This window comes from Hipposideros armiger, unplaced genomic scaffold (genome assembly GCF_001890085.2).
Source record: "Hipposideros armiger isolate ML-2016 unplaced genomic scaffold, ASM189008v1 scaffold_31, whole genome shotgun sequence".
NCBI classification, from domain to species: domain Eukaryota; kingdom Metazoa; phylum Chordata; class Mammalia; order Chiroptera; family Hipposideridae; genus Hipposideros; species Hipposideros armiger.
The window spans coordinates 4,445,065-4,461,866 of NW_017731381.1; the positions used below are offsets into that span (position 1 = coordinate 4,445,065).

At 47.6% G+C, this 16,802-nt stretch overlaps 2 protein-coding genes across 2 annotated transcripts in view; one reads left to right on the forward strand and one right to left on the reverse strand.

The window, feature by feature from the left end:
• The window catches only part of PABPC1L (poly(A) binding protein cytoplasmic 1 like), a 34,900-nt gene extending 27,231 nt beyond the window's left edge, over nucleotides 1-7,669 (forward strand). Inside the window, exon 17 of the mRNA XM_019636906.1 lies at nucleotides 7,134-7,669. The gene's annotated coding sequence lies outside the window, so the exon portion shown is untranslated. The remainder of the gene's footprint in view (nucleotides 1-7,133) is intronic.
• TOMM34 (translocase of outer mitochondrial membrane 34) lies at nucleotides 604-16,209 on the reverse strand. Its single transcript, XM_019637090.1, has 7 exons — nucleotides 15,897-16,209; nucleotides 12,083-12,182; nucleotides 10,779-10,931; nucleotides 7,676-7,845; nucleotides 4,806-4,953; nucleotides 1,799-1,925; nucleotides 604-1,545 (listed from the first exon to the last, which is right to left on the reverse strand). The coding sequence occupies exons 1-7, from the start codon at nucleotides 16,021-16,023 to the stop codon at nucleotides 1,441-1,443; spliced, it is 930 nt and encodes a 309-aa protein (XP_019492635.1). The 5' UTR covers nucleotides 16,024-16,209; the 3' UTR covers nucleotides 604-1,440.
• Nucleotides 16,210-16,802: the final 593 nt, after the last annotated feature.

The window sequence follows — 16,802 nt, forward strand, 5'->3', positions numbered from 1 at the left end:
GCTGCCTGCTGCTCAGCACTGGACATGATGGGGAGAGGAGACAGTGAAAACCACGACTGTTGCACTTTATGGAGTCATCACACTTTTACTCCATCAAGGGGAAAATAACTGAACGGGGAGGCAGCCCTTAGTGTGGCCGATCCTAAAGCACTCGCCATGTTTTGGGAACTGGAGCGGCACTTTCTGGTCCCTGTGCTCACCCTGTCCTCCCAGCTGGGGCCTTTGTCCTCCCCTCTTCACTAGCTAAACTCCTGGTTCAAGCTTCACTTCCTCAGGGCCCCCTTTCCCTCCACAGGGTCAAATCTCCCCAGGTAGGCAGGGAAAGCATGTGTGATAACTCCTTTAAATGCTTAAGCCAGTGGCAGTTTCACACTTGTTCCTAGATTAGCTGATTAACATCGCCATCCCACTGGACTGTCGGCCCTGTGAGCAGGGACCGCATCTGTTCATTCACTGTTTCCCCAGCACTACACATAGGACCTGGCAAAAGCAGACATTTTAGTAACTTTGTTTGGTCAACAGATGAATGCTCAATAAGCGGTAGCTTTTGTTGTTCCCGCTGCAAAATTCCAAACACAAAGCATAAAATACAACAGACATTCATATAGAAGAAAGACGTTTAATACAATCACTTAAACACAGCTCAACCAAACTGGAGTCAGTTCAATTCAAATTAACTTCATATAACAAAGAGCTACGAAGTCCAGAGGGGACCACTGCTGGGGTCAAAAGGCAAGCCCCTGCCCAGAATGGAAGGACCGACTTCAAGGAGACCTTTCTCCCCACCCCACCTTCAAGAGGAGCGGACACACCTCTGGGCTCTCGAAACAGCTTAGGCACCTACCTCCAGTCAGGAGGCAGCACAGCCACAGACAAAGCCATCCACGGGTCAGGGTTCTGCACCCTCGCCAAAGTGCGGCCCGGCCAAAAGGGCTGGAGCTCAGAACGCACAGGACTATGCCAAGGACAGGGCAGGGACAGCAGCCCTGAGAGCCAGCTCAACAGGCGGCTTTGGGTGGAGGTGGGCCAGGGTTTTCTAGTCCTGTGGCCCCCCTCTCCCCACTCCCAGCTCAGTTTGCTCAGTGAACCACAGACAGGCGGGTCTGGTGAAGCTCGAAGGGCAGCATGCAGTCTGGGGCAGGGACAGCCAGCCGAGCGCTCTGCTGACAAGGACTCATTGGTGCAATCCGCTAGCTGTCCGAGGCAGAGGGAATGGAGAACAGGGCTTCAGCTCTAGCAGGGAACCTTTCCAGCAAAACAGTGTCTGGTTTTTGGCTACACTGAGCTTCATCTGAACAAACAAAGCCACTTAAGGGGTGGAAGGCCGTCACCTCTGAGGGGCAGAGGTGGGTGCCTCAGAGCCCCGTCTGGGGCATTCTGGGTGCCAGGAGCAGGCAGAGGAAGGTCGTTGGACAGGTTTCCTGTGGCCCTTTGGGGTTTTTAGTTTAAGTTCTGGTTAACTTCCTGCTGCAACTTCTGTGCAGGGCCGTTCCTGGGCTCAATTTGCAGGAGGCTGTTGATGTCCGCAAAGCTGGATTTATAGTCCTAATAGGAGAGAGAAGGGTGTGGGGATGGTGCTGTGAGGTAAGACCAAGGGGGGTGGGGGGTGGAGACAGCTGCTGAGACAGCAGAGGGTTTCTAACCCCAGCAAGTAAGCCTGCCCCAAGCTACCCTAGGCCACCGGATGACACCAGTGAGGCAGAGCCACCTCACCCTGATTATGCTCTGAAAGTGCCACCACAGGCACCAATGTCTGTCTGTAGCTTAGTTGGTGCCTTTTGGTTGGGATTTTTTTTACCTTGAGTGCCTTGTAGGCTTGAGCCCGTCTGTAAAATGCCTTCACATTCTTTCCATCCAGCTTGAGGGCTTCTGTGCAATCCTTCACCGCTTCCTTGTACTGCTTCAGGACCAAATAGCAGAGCGCTCTGATGGGAAAAGACCATTCCCGAAGTTTCAGGCACTTCTTAGGGGCCACCCAGAGCCATGAGGTCATTTGAGGAGTGAACCTAATTCGCTGAACACCTACCCTGCTCACTTGACACCTTCAATCCTCACAGCCCAAGCCCCTTTTTCTAGGTGGTAACGCTGGCTCAGAGGAGTGAAGCGACTTGCTCAAGGGACCACTACTGAGGGGCAGACTGGGGCCTCAGCCTGGGTTCTTATGACTCCAGACCCTGACCTCCTTTCGTTCTTTTTGTCTATTTCATACTCCTAAACTGCTCTTTCAAGCAAAGAGGCTTTCTGAAATCTTCCCCTTGATAGATTAAAAAATGATCTGCCTTAGGTTAAACAAATACTAGACTCTAATTAATGATATGCATGCTGACATGTTAGAGATGAGACGTGAAGGTGTCTGCAACTTACTCTGAAATGCATCAAAAATAAGATGGATTGATAGATCACTAAAGAATGATAAAGCAAATATAACAAAATGTTAATTATGATTTTAGATGGTAGGCATATGGGTATTCAATGTGTAATTCTTTCAAATTCTACCAAAAGTTTTCATAATAAAATGTTGGGGAAAAAACAGTAAGTCATGTATCCATAATACAACAAAACATTCTGCATCTATGGAGAAAGAAGTATGTATGTTATCTCTGCCTCACTCAATTCTAGTCCCTTTCTCCAAAGACAGTCATGAAAAACAATCAGATGTCTTGGAGCTCAACATGTAAGTCCATCCATTGCACCTCACCGTTTTGAATGGGTGCCGTCTTCACTGAGTTGGATGTACCATCATTTATTTTTCATTACAAAGGCGTCTGGGGGATAAAGAATGAAAAGGAGCCCAAGCTTTGGAGTCACAAGGACCTGCCTTCAATCACGGCTCTACCATGTAGGAGTTGTTTAACTCGGTGCTCATGAATTCATCTTTCCAAGCCTGTTTTCTCAGGTGCAATGGGACCATGACCTAACCTGAAGAATTGTTGTGAGGACTCAATGAGAGTCTCGAGGCCCATCCAGGGCCAGGCAAGCTGTGGGTGCCGGGTACCTGAGTGGTGAGATCCACTTGGGTATCAAGTGCACAAAGAGAACTGGACGATGTACTGATCCACACAGACGCATATGCATGAGGTGGAGCATTAAAACGGCATCCAGGATGTGGTGTCATTTAAGCCACAATACATGGAAAATTCAGTTCTGTGTAAAATTGTCAGGCCCCCAAGTTAAATTTATAAATTCAATATAACCACAATCAAAAGCTCAACAAGATACTTTTTGGAATTGGTCACAATGACCCTAAGGTTTAGCTAGAAGAGCAAACCTGGGAAGACAGACAGGGTGCTTTAAGAAGGATGAGGAGGGGCAGCCGGTTAGCTCAGGTGGTTAGAGCGCAGGCTCCTAACACCAAGGTTGCCGGTTCGATTCCCACATGGGCCACTGAGGTGCGCCCTCCACAGCTAGATTGAAACAACTACTTGACTTGGAGTTGATGGGTCCTGGAAAAACACTGTTTCCCAATAAAATTTCTAAAAAAAGAAAAAAAGAAGGACGAGGAAAAGACCAGCCCTGAAAGATATTATAAAGTAATTAAAACAGTGTGGCACAGATGTATTTGCATGAAAAATAGTATTTAAACAAAACGTTGCCCCCAAATGTGGTAAATACCCAGGAATAGAGGGTGTCCAGCAGCATGAGGTTAGCAAGGCCAGACAGCCCAGAGAGAGGAGTTCCAAGGTGATGCTGCACAGACATGGAACCAACAGGCTGCAGGCCTCTTTTTCAGCTGTTAGCCTGGCAGATTGAGGCACCCTGCTCCAATCACCCAGTAAAGCCCCAGGTCCAAAAATGAAGCTTTAAAACTAAGAGTTCTCTTTTCAACTCATTAGGCGGTAAGTCCTTGCCTGAACTGACATGAGGTTAGTCTGTCCTTATACCACCCCATGTGAACGTGGAATTTCCTTAAGTTTCACTGTCGAGATGCTAACAGTTAACTTCAGTAAGAGCTGCCCCAGACCCTAAATGTTATCTGATTCAGTGTATGGACCATATTACTTTACTAAAATCTGAAACACATTTTATCCCAAGAGTTTTGAATAATAGTGAGCCTATAGTAGATCCAAGATTTCTGATCTCAAGGGTAACATGTAGTAGGGAAGGAGAAACAGATTTATAAAATTTTAAAAGAAACGTTTGGATCAGATATGGTCTCTTGCTGAACGTTTCAAGCTTCTGACGGTGAAACTAACAGATCTCACTGGAGCCGGGTTCCAATTCTGTCTCCACCATTTACTGGCTGGGTGAGCTGAGGCAAAGGGCCTCCCTCCCTGTCAGCAGCTCCTGGTGCAGGGCCTTCTACAGCAGCACCCGACTCAGCCCTCAGGCCAGGCTGCACCCGTCAGGCTCCCACGCCGGGCGATTACTCCATACCCTGGGCTCTGCCCTGTGCTCTCAGACACAGTGCCGGAATTTCTAACAAGAAGGTCTTGGACAAGCTGAGTGGGAGGAGGGAAAGATGGAGAGGCTACGAGACTTGTGTTGGGGTTGTGTCTGTGTAGCAAGCACGCTGCTTTTACTGATGTCGTATGCTGATTTGGGTGGTAAATGAAAATTCTGGGGAGGGCGGGCTAACAAAACCCCGGTTCCCCTCTGGCATCCCTCAGTGCCTGTCCCTTTAAGAGAGCGAATGCCACTGGCCACGCCTGCCTCACGGGTGACCAAAACGAGTGTGAATGCATGTTCTGAGCTGTCACACTGACTAAATGCTAGGGGTGAAGAGCCCACCACAGTCTAAGAGAAGGCGATGGAACGGAATACCAGCGTCCTGAAATCCCCCAGGCCAGCAGCTGTGGGGAAGGTACCTGTTGCTGTACGTGGCAGATTCCAGGTTACTAAACGACAGGCTTTCACTGTACTTCTCAATAGCTTTCTTATGGTTTCCCTTCTTTACAAGCTCATTGCCTTCTTCCTTCAGAACTCTGGCTCTCTCCACATCCCCAGCAGAAGGTGCTAGATGCAAATTCAGAAGAGGGAAAAACCATGGAGCAGGTGCCAACTGAGATCAACGAGGTCTCTTCTAAGTTGTCTACGACCCTCTTTCCCCAGAGGTTCCTATGCTGTTGTAAAGCATCCTTCCTGGGCAATGAGACCCCCAATTAACGGCTTCTGGGAAATTAAAATTTTTCACTCAGAAGAGATAGGGGACTCCTGATATAAACACTTATACATGTACATAATAACATACTCATGATAAAAAGCAACCTGGGTTCCAGCCTTGGCACTACCACTTAGTAGCTGCAAGGTCCGTGTGACCTACCTCCTCTGTTAGGCCTCAATTTGCTCACCAATATGATGGGGGCAACGCCTACTCTACACAAGGCTACTGTCAGGATGAAATCTGAGAATACATGAGAAAATGCAGAACCCCCTATGAACTTAAAGCAGGAGAATAAGTATTTAAATAAACACGCATCTGGTAAAGAACGGGTGAAGCTCCCAGGCTTTCCAAAAAGGGCAGAACTGTCTTCTGTTCCTCCCGGCTGTTTTGGTCTGAGCCTGTGGGCAGCCCCCTCACCAAACACATGCCGCCCTGCCCAGCTTTCCAGGAGACAGGAGATGAAATCAAAGCTGACCAACCTGGCCTTCTGCCCCAATTAGCTGTTCCAGCCCCAGCTCCCATATCACCTTTTTTAATTTTTAAAAACCATCTTTATAAAGTACTAAATATTTATGACAAGGGTAAGGTTTTAGGAGTAAAACTAACACCGTGGAATTCATCCCTCACCTTAAGAAACAACATTTACTAGGGCCACTCCCCAAACCCATCCACCCCTGGAGGAAGCCACTGTCCCCACTTCTGTGTGCCCTTCCTTTTGTTTTTGGTAGTTTATACCATAACACAGTATCTATAAACCATTTGTTTATTTGTTTCTGAACTTCATGTAAAGGAATAAATAGTTCTATGTATTCTTCCATGACCTGTTTTCTCCCCTCAAAATTCGATTCCTGAGATTGATCTGTGTTGATGCATATACCTGTGGTTTCTTCCTCCTCACTGCTGCCCCACAGTTGATTTTTCCATTCTCCTACTTGTGGGAGCTTACCACCAGTTTTGTTTTTTGCCATTATAAACATTCTGCTATGAGCATTCTTGTGCATGTCTCCTTGTGCGCACATGCGTGAGTTTCTCTAAGTACAGCCAGTGGGCTGCGGTGCACACAGTTTCAGCTTTCCCCCAGCTCTGCACCACCGCACAAATGCAGCCATGCACACTCCAGTTCTCCAGCAACACTCCATGCATTCATTCAACAACGCTCTCCACGCTCTGCCAACAATGCCCACCCCTTCTCCCTCTCCCATCTGAAGAACTCACCCTTGAAGGCCCAGCTCAACCTCCTCGGTGAGCCTCTCCCTGACTCCCCCAAGCACACTTATATCAATGCCTATTCTGAACTCCCCAAACACTGAAGACTAAAGCACTTGTGCTTCCTCCTGTATTTTGAAATGCTGTGTTATGTGTCAGTCTCATTAGACTGAGCACGTCCTGAGGGCCACAACCGCCTGTCCTGTCTGTGTCACACTGCTTAGCACAGGGCCTGGGAACACATATGGCTAGTAAGTCTGAAAGTGACATGAATGCAGGGAGCACTGAAGCCACCTAGTTCATTAGCACCCCACATTTTCACTCCGGGGAAGAGTGGGGAACACTTATCAGGTTCCCCACAAACTTATGGCCAGAGAAGTTTCTTCCTGGGAGTGGAAGTAACTCCTGCCCTCGCCTCACACCCACGCGAGGCTGCAGGCCAGATCCCTCCTTTACCGCCTATCCCCTACACCTGGCCTGCTGGGTGGGACAATCCCCCTGGAGCATTATAAGGGTGTCCAAGGAGGCCCTGCCTCTGTTTTAGGTGGACAGTTTCCTGTGTAGGGCTACTTGGCTTTATCTCCCTTCTCTTATTTCTCTTCCTCACACAGTGTGCGGGTTCCTGGGGAAGCATCGCCCTCTGGCCATGGGGGTGGGGCCAATGGCTTAGGGCTGAGCTAATCACAAAATTTCAGCCCCTGGTCATAGGGACTAGTTCAGGGGATGGCCTGTGACCAAACAGGCCAGAATAAATTGAGAAAATCTGTGAGCTGGGGATTTTGGGGGAAGAAACCCTCTCAGACAAAAAGTTTTTCTCTTCCTCTAGGTCATGAGGCGTGGTATATGGATGAGGCCAGGAGCTGCTCTAGGCGTTTTACTGCTAGGAGGGGAGGCTGCCCAAAGACAAAGCTGACACACACCAGAGGAGTCAGAGCCTGCTAATGTAGCGAGCTGCTGAATCAAACCTTGCCTGACCCCGAACTCTGGACTTGGCAGTTGTACGAGCCAATAACATCTCTCTATTATTTTTCCCACGGTGAGTTTTCTATTCTTGCAACCAAAATGTCCAAAATGATACATCCCAAATGCTGCCAAAAAGGAGAAGGGAGGTAACACCGTGTGCCTATCAATGTGCCAGGCTGGGAGTTCAGCAAGCCTGTGTCAGTCCTTATAGCTGTGGGGCAGGTTTTCTCACCGCCCTCACTGCGGCATTGAGGAGACAGTCTCTAAGAGGCTGAGTGAGACCTTTTCAACATTATTTTTATAACTCAGCGTAAATGAGGCCAGTTTTCTTACAGGATTACTCTAGAGAAAGAGGCTATGGGGACGGCAACACCGAGCAGGAAGTCACAGGAAGTCACGGCTTACCTCTGCCCTTTGCAGCTGTGGTTTCTTTAGATTTGCTTTTCGCTGTCTCTTTGTGGTTTTCCGGAGGCAAGGAATTCCACCTCTTCTGAGCTGAAACAGGTACCAAGGGGATGGAGGGCAGCTTCAGGCGCCACTCGGGCCCAAGTGAGTCCATCAGAGCTCTGGTCATTCTGGAAAGGAAGGCAGGACAGCAGGGAAGTTTAGAGCTGGGTTGAGACGGTCCTCCTCTCATAAACCGAAAGGAGGTGTATGAGAGCCACTTATCTTCCCCTGGTTTGGACCATCTCTTTATAGCCTCCTGACATACAGCAGGAAAGGAACCCATAAAACATCTCACATCAGCCACCATCATAATCCCTCCCTGCCTGGCCCTCACTTGGTCACACTATGTTAACTTCAAAGTGATGCTCTGTTGCTTGTGAAGGGTACTTAAACCTTACCTTACCCCCAAAGGACCACACAGTCCCCAAGAAAGGACCATGTTTTATATTAATGGATCTGTTATACAAGGCCATGCAAGCACCTCACCTGTGATTAATGCTCAGAGTTTTTAAAAATGTAAATCTCACGTCATTCTCAAATGTTAAAATCCTTCAGTGGCTTCCATTCCCTTAGGCTAGCAGGGCCTGAGATCTGGTCCCCTCCCACCTCTCCATCTTTATCAGGTGCCACATTCCCTCTTGAGCCTATGTTCAAGCCTTTGCACATCCTTTATTCTCTACCCCAAATAATCTCATCTACTTCCTAGTCCCCATTCCCTCCTTCTAGGCCCAGCAAACTTGCTTAAAATGCTGCTCAGTGACCATGTCCGTTTTGTTAACTGCTCTCCAGCACCCCACACATCATTACCTGGCACCCACAATTAAGTATTGTTGAATGAGTGAATAAAGCCAACTGTATACTTTTTCTGCTTTTACAGCCATGTTCCTATGACACTAGAATGAAAACACCATGATATCACTACAAATCCATAGTCTGTAAGCCCCCCAAGACTGTATTTCTAATCTGCCCAGTGATTTCAAACCTCGACCCTCCTCAACTCTGCTCCTAAGCCTCCTCCTTTTGCAGAGCCAACTTCCTCTAACCCCAGATACAAACCTACCTGCATGGGCCCCAACACTTCCTATTTCTGTCTTGTCACACGAGCTGACAAGGCCAATCCCTCCACCTAAGCTTGGACCCATCTCTTCCTGCCTCTCTCAGGGACCACACTCAGCCAGCAATTCCCTCTCCTGTATCTTCATCGTTTCTCTCTGCTGACTCCAGCTACCAGCATTTAACCTCCTGGACATCCCTCTGCCATCACAGCTACACTCCTCTGCGTCCTCACAGCCAGCCTTCCTGAACCCAGTGCCATGTGGCTTCTGACCCCACTGAACTGCTTCCATCAGGATCCTCAGTGACTTCGTTCCTGAATGCTTGGTCTACTTAAGCTCACTGGAACACCTGACACGAATGACGTCTTCATCCTTCTGGAAACACTCCTTCCCTTGTGACACTGACTGCTTCGAGTTTCCTCCTGCCACTCCAGCTGCTATTCCTCTATAGGTCCCTCCAATGCTGAAAGTTCTCAAAGCTCCACCCTCTTCCTCCTGCACACTGCTGTGGTGGTCTTTCCTCTCACAACCTTAATTCACCTCTATGCTGACGACCTTCAAATCTGTAAGTCTGACCTGGATTTTTCTCCTTTGCTCCAAACCCATGTAAATACCCGCTGCCTTCCTTATATGTCTAGTCTCATGTCCCACAGTCACCTCCAACTCAACATGTGGATGTCTTTTATTCTTCCCTCCTGCCACCCCCCAACCGCCAAAACTTGTTGAAATACAACCTCAACGTCCCCTGAAGTGGTCCCACTCTTTTCACTGCCATCACCATCTCTTGGGTTACGGCATGCCCCCCTTCCTATTCTGCTCTCTTTCAAGGCATCCTTCAACATGGCGGCCAGAGAGTGAGCTTATCTCTCAAATCAGCTCACATTGCTCCCCTGCTTAAGACCCTTTCACGATGCCTCACTGTGCTCGGATAAGACCAGGCCCCTGAAGAACAGGCCCTGCGTGACCTGGCCTCGCCACCCATCCTGAGCTGAGCTCCTCGCCTACAGCACCGTATGAAATGGACTTCTAACAGTTTCTGTAATACATCACACTCACTCACTCACACCTGCACAGGCTGCCCTTTCTCCTTGCTGGCCTTTGTTCCCAGATCTCTACTCTCTCTCTCAGCTCACCTCCTCTGGAAGCCCTCTCTGGCCTCCCCCTGGCTGGTTCGGTGCCTCCTTTCTGCCCTCACAGCCCCTGTGCTGCCGCCGACCACAGCACTCATCCTCTGTAGTATGCTTGCCTACGATTGACCGGTGTTCTCCACGAGACCAGGAGCTCTACCAGGGCAGGAAGACACAGGTCTCAGGCACCTAGTGCAAAGTCTGGCACGTAAGTGGCAGACAGAAACTAAAAGGAGGCCGAGAAAAAACACGTGACGCCAGAAAGGATGTACTAAATACACACCATGAAGTCCTGCTCAGGGCTTGCTGTTAGTGTGCTGCTTGGCTTTCTAGCAGCCCATGCAAAGAGGGGAAACATGATCAGTTACACAAATGAGGGCATCCATGAGATAAAAACAAACTGCTCGGGAGACCAGAGAGAAATTTTATCCGAGGGGCCTTGTGAAGGGGTCGCAGTACAATATATTGAAACATATCCAGAAACAATATCCCTATAGCCTCGTGTGCCAGCTGCTTGTGCCTGGGTCTTACTTTCCCCAATCTATTGTAGTTAGCTCTTTGAAGCAAGTGGAGTCTATATCTTTTTTATTTCTGTAGTCCCACTGAACCTGGCACAATACCTTATACAGAGCTCAATAAATTACTTCGTGTGAATGAATTTAAGCACCTAGCCAAAAAGCAACTAACTCAGGAATCCTGAGCCCTGAAACACCTGCTAAATATGACAGCAAAATCTCCTTCCATACTTTCGCCACATGCTCATTAGGAGTTCCTAAGCCTAGCTCAAAGGGATCCCACCAGAAGATGACAAAGCAATGGTCCCAAGTCAATGAAGGAGGGCAGAGTTCCAGAGGGACTGCCCACAGTGCCTCAGCTCACCTGTTGATGCCTTCCAAGGCTGAAGTCACACTGCCATCGACCTGCAGCACGGTCTTGTAGTCGACATAGGCCTGGGGATACTTCTCCAGGGCCTCGTAGGCAGATGCTCGTCGCAGCAAGGGCTTTATGCCGAAAGGAACCAAGGCCAGAGCTCTAGAACGGGAGGCAGACATGTCATCTGGCTGCTAAGTCACTCTCCCCACAGCTCCTTCCAGGTTGGGTCAGCTATAGCATTCAGGACGTAGGAGGTCATTTTTGGCAGAGACACTGCTAAAAATGTCAAGCCTTAGAAGAGGGACTTTTCAACTTAGATTGAAGTGGAGAAAGGGAAAGAGGGCTGAAAACCGCTGATACTGTGAAATCTGTGTGCACGTGCTTCCATTTTCATAGTTGCAATCCTTCCAAAATCAAGAATAAGTGCCTTGTAGCTTTTATGCTTCTTTGTGTTTTTACAGTCGTGGCCCGGTAGGAATAACATACAGGCTCTGGCGTCAGATGGAATGGTGTTTGAATTCCACCTCTGCCACTAACCATGTGACCCCAGGCAAATCACTTTACCACCTCAACCTCGTGCGACCCAGTTCTAGCAGGAAGAATGGTAAACTTTTCCCAGAGCATGTTTATGAGCACTCCAGGAAGGAAACCTAGCACGGGGCCTGGTAGAAATCAACGTAGCACAGGCTCCATGAGCATGCGCACCTGTCTTCTCCTCCATCTATGCCCAGGGCGTGACTCTCAGGCAATGTCACAGGATATCAGAGCTGTATGTAGATTAAGGTGTGTGTGCTAGGTTAGCAATGATGAAAGAAGGCAACATCAGACTGGCTGGAAGAAGCAGCATGACAAACTGTTCAACGTCCGTTACACCTGGTCATGAATGGATATCATGTTCTCCTTTCTCCTAGCTTCTTTTCTGGCCATCTGTTAGCCTCTATCCCTCTTTCTTTCTCTCTCTCCTTTCCTCTCACACACATCCACCCCAGAAGAAACCTGGGCAAACCAGTCACTAGTCTGCAACTCTACCTTATCCCGAGGTCCCAAATCTCACAAGGACCTCAAGGCCTGTCTCTAACTGTCCATCCTCCTTCTTTGACATCAGCAGAGCCACGACTCCAAAGACATAAGACACGGGCCACAAAGACCAAGTAGAGCCTCTTGTTCTCAGTGACTCGGTGACAGTGACACTTCCTAGTATCTGTCACATATGTAATTGGTGGGATCAGGCCAAAGAAAAAACAGGCCAGATAAACCCAGCCTCCTCTTCCGAGCCCCTAGGGCACCCAAAGTTACCGCTGACCACTTACGAAGTGCAGTCTTTGATGCAGTCTGTGCAGTTTCCATCCTTCAAGTGGCAGGCTGCTCGGTTGGAATACAGAACGCTTTCTTCTTCAGGGTCTGAAGAACCTGTCCAGGCAGAAAGCAGAAAGCCTGAGACTAACAGGTTGGGAAACGGGTGCCTCAGGTCACTGGGGTATATGCACCCTCTGAGCTCTCAGCTTGGGTAAAACGTAGCCGAGATGACTGTAATTGGATCAGACTTGCTGGTCCAATGGGCTGGCAAGTTTGTCATTAGCACATGGCAGCGAGAATACCGGGCATCTTCTCATTCACTCACTCCACCATGAAACTTGGTACCAGGCAAAAGATAAACATGAAATAGCTGGCTTCTGCCCCAAAGAAATCCATGCTATAACTACTTGTGTGCATGTGTGCGTGTGTGTTAATTTTATTACAAAAAGCATGTAAAGCCAATAAAGAAAAAAAAAAAAAAGAGAGAAGAAAAATATGCCAAATGGACTGAACAAGTGCTGAGGGGCCATAAAAGACCGAGGCTGATTCTACCTGGTCAAATCAGAAAGGACTCTGCCATGGCCAAGTCCTCTGGGTCTGGCAGGACTACAGAGAACTTAATCAGGGGAAGGACTCAAGCTCCCCAAGGGGGAGGAGAATTATCAGACATTTTTCTAAAGGCAGTCCTTACCCTCAGGAATTCAAAGCTTTATTGTAGCCACCATGATTTTCATTTTTAAAAATAATTTTCAACCACTGCATACCCACTAGCATGGGCCAGAATGAGAAAAAAAAAAAAAAAAGGAAACCATCAAGTGTTGACCCAGCAATTCTACTAGGTGTGAAGCATACAGAAAACAGATAGTCAACATCCATCACTAAGCTGAGCATGCATTATATTTGTTTCCAACCTTTTTTTATTTTTAATATAACTGAAGCTCCACTCATCCAGGCCCCCAGATGTCACCACAATCCTGAAGTTGGTATGTAACATGCTCATGCATGTTCATCTATCTTTATTTTACATATATATATATATATATATATATATATATACACACAGAGATATATACATATACATATACAGAGATAAGTAAAATATATCTTTGCCCTTAAGGAACAAGTACAAGTACTCAAAACTTGGACTCCATCTCAAGTCCCCAGGGCACGCATGCTCAGAGGCAGCAGTGATGTGGCGGAAAGCGCATCAGACAGAACCTGCAATCCAGCCTGTGATCCTGCACAAGTTACTCAATCCCTCTGATCTCATGTGCTCACCTATCACATGACGATATCACTTCACAGACTTGCTGGAAGGGTTCATTATGTTAGATTGCTCCCTGCTCTCCTTTCGAGATCAGGAAAACTGATGGGAGAAATCAAGGGAACTGCCCATATATTATCTAGAAAAGGATGAGAACCAAACTCTGGCCCCCTACTAAATCTAGACACTAGGCCAGCTCTTCTAGAGACCCATAATAAATCCATACAAAAGCACAAGCTTTTCCAGGCCAGCTGGGGTAGGGTGAAAGAAAAAGGCAGAAATGTCGGTATATCTGAGATTCCTCAGTGAGTTCAAGTGAGGCTGAGATGAGCATGTAGTGTTCTAGAAAAAAAGGAGGCAAGAGTAGCTTAAAACTGCAAACGTTCGAACAAAACAACAACAACAACAACAAAACCCTGGTAATTTGGAGAGAATTTGGGGAAAAGTCTAGCAAAAAGCTTAAAAATTTGGACTTGGGAAACAGACTCATATTCAAATCTTGCCTATTACATGTCTTCACTGTGTAACCCTGGGGTAGATAATTTAACTCTTCTGGACTCCTCAACTGTAAAGTATCTTAGTCACAGTTTATTGTGAAGATAAAAAGAAACGTCTAGCACACACGATAAAGCACTCAACAAATGCCAGCCAAGAAAATGAGAAAGAGAAGGAAGGCAAAGGGAAAAATAGGTACTAGAGAGAAGGGATTCCAGTGAGGGCTAAGACACTTTGGAGACGAGGTAGGGAAAAGGCTGTGGTTGGTAGAATTGAGCTAGAGGCTAGAACTGGTACTCCTATTTAAAACTCTCCAGTAGCTTTGAGCTGGAGGCTAGAACTGGTACTCCTATTTAAAACTCTCCAGTAGCTTCCCATCAGGGAATAAAACCCAAACTCCTTACTACAGCCTATTGTGTAAAATGTCTACACAATAAGGTCCTGCCTGTCTAACTGAGCTCAAGGCTTACTACTCCCTCCACTGGCTCACTTCTCTTGGCTCCTGGGAAACATGCTTATTTCTTCTGGGTGCCTTTGTACAGGCATATCCAGGAGACACTGAGGTTCCGGTTCTAGTCTACTGCAATAAAACAAGTAGTATTCTTGTTGCTGGAGGGTCTTGTCTTCCATTTGTAAAAAACACAACCAGTGTGAAGCACAATAAAGAAAAATCCAATACAACGAGGTATGCCTGTAATTGTAGGTCCCGCCACCTGGAATGCTCAGCGCCCAAAACTTTGTGCACTTGGCTTCTTGTCAGGACTCAGGCATCACCTCAAATGTCACCTCTTCAAAGAAGTTGTCCTTGACCTCCCTTCCTAAAGGAGCTCCCTAGTCAACTCTCTGTCACATCACCATATATTTCTCTTCTGTATAACCCTAATCGTTATCGGACGGGTCTTGTTTACTAGCTTAAGATCCATGCCTGCCCCCACCTCCTTCAAAAACAAAACCAAAAATGTATGAGCCTTGAGAGAATGGACCGTCTCTATCTTGTTATATAATCAGTGCAAACAGGTGCTCAACAAATGTCTGAATGAGGCCTGAATAACAGGACATTTAAAAAGCAGACAGCTCACACCTATCAGGACAGCCATTATCAAAAGAACGGATGATGAGTGCTGGTGAGAATGCTGAGAAGCTGGAACCGTTGTGTACTGTTGGTGGGTATGTAAAATGGTGCAGCAACTATGGAAAACGGTACGGAGGTTCCCCCCACCCCAAATTAAAAACAGAACTGCCATCTGATCCAGCAACCCCACTTCTGGGTATATAGCCAAAAGAATTCAATCCAGGATCTTGGAGTTTTGTACACACCCAGGTTCATCACAGCATTATTCACAATAGCTAAGAGGTGGAAGCAATCCAAATGTCCATCAATGATAAATGGATTTTAAAAAGGGGCACATCCATACAATGGAACATTATGCAGCCTTAAAAAGGAAATCCTGTCACACGCTACAACATGAATTACAATGTCCTCAAGAGCGGCTAAGTGAAATAAGCCAATCATAAAAGCCAAATACTGTATAATCTCACTCATTTGAAGTATCTAAAGTAGTCAAAATTATAGATAACAGAAAGTAGGAAGGTGGATACCAAGAGCTGGAGGGGAGGCGATTCGTGTTTAGTGGGTATTGAGTTTCAGTGTTTCAAGATGAAAAAGTTCTAGAGATCTGTTGTACTACAATGCGAATATACTTGACAGTACTCAACACTTCAAAATGCTTAAGACAGTAAATTTAATGTTTTTTTACCATAATAAAAAAATGATAAAACATCAATTAATATGGAAATATATTTCTGGTATGCCATTAAGTGAAAAAGAACGAGTAATAAAATCATTTTACAATGTTTTTAAAAAGGCAGAAAGAAAAAGCCAAGGACGTTTTCCGTAAGATGCCAAATAGGCGGGAAGGGGGGGTGGGGAGCGCCTCGTGGGACAAGTCAGTCAGCCATGGGGAAAAGAAGCCCCAGGGAAAAAGGGACAGAGCAAGGTCTGAGTAGTTCGAATGGGGGGAGACGAGAGAGAAGCAGCCCTGGCGGAGAAAGGGGGACCAGGATCGTACCTTGCGCCTGCATCACTCGCAGCGCGCGGCTGTAGAGCGTGGCGGCCTCGGCGAACTGGCCGTTGCGGAAGCTTTGGTTGCCGGCGGCGCGGAGACCCTCCACAGAGTCTGAAAGTTTGGGGGCCATCCCGGGACCGGCCGGTAAATGTCTGTGTGTGTGTGTGTGGGGGGGTCGCTTCCGTTCCCGCCGCCGAGTCTCACGGAACAGCGTCCAGGTGAAAGCACCGGCTGCGAGGACTGGGTCCGATGGCCAACCTGACCCGGAGGATGGATGCGGGTGGGCGGGGTTGAGGCCTGCGCGAATCGGTGGTCCGCCGCGCCGGGTCCTCAGCGCATGGCGCATGCGCAGTTTGGCGTTCACGTTTCGGAAGGGCACTGCCTCTCTGCAGCCGCGCTGGGAGCCTTGGATGCTGGAACGCTGTGGATGACGCTGAAAGAGGCGAAGTCCCTGCTTTCTCGGCGCTCATAGTCTAGTGGGACCTGAGAGGCAATTAACTCATGAGCAAGTGAAGAGGATAATCTCAGAATGTTATTAGTGCTGTAAGGCAAACAAAACACTAATGCACTAGAAAGGGACCACGTGGGGACTATTTTAGATAAAGGGGATGGGGGAGGCCTCTCTGAGGGACTAACAAGAGTTGAGACCTAAGAAGATTTAGGCAACGCTGTTGCAGACAGAGGGATAGCAAATGCAAAGGCACCGAGGCTGGACACTGGCACTTAGTCCTCTATAGATATTGATTTCCTAAATGAATGCACTGATAGATTAATGAAGCTCTTTCGCTGAGGGAAAACAGCTTCTCTTCAGCCTCATCTGTGTCTCACTTAATACTCCCAAGTTTTAAACTGCTTGTTGCCGCCTGCACACATTCATCGGTTTCTCTTGCTTCCTAACTTTTGCTTATG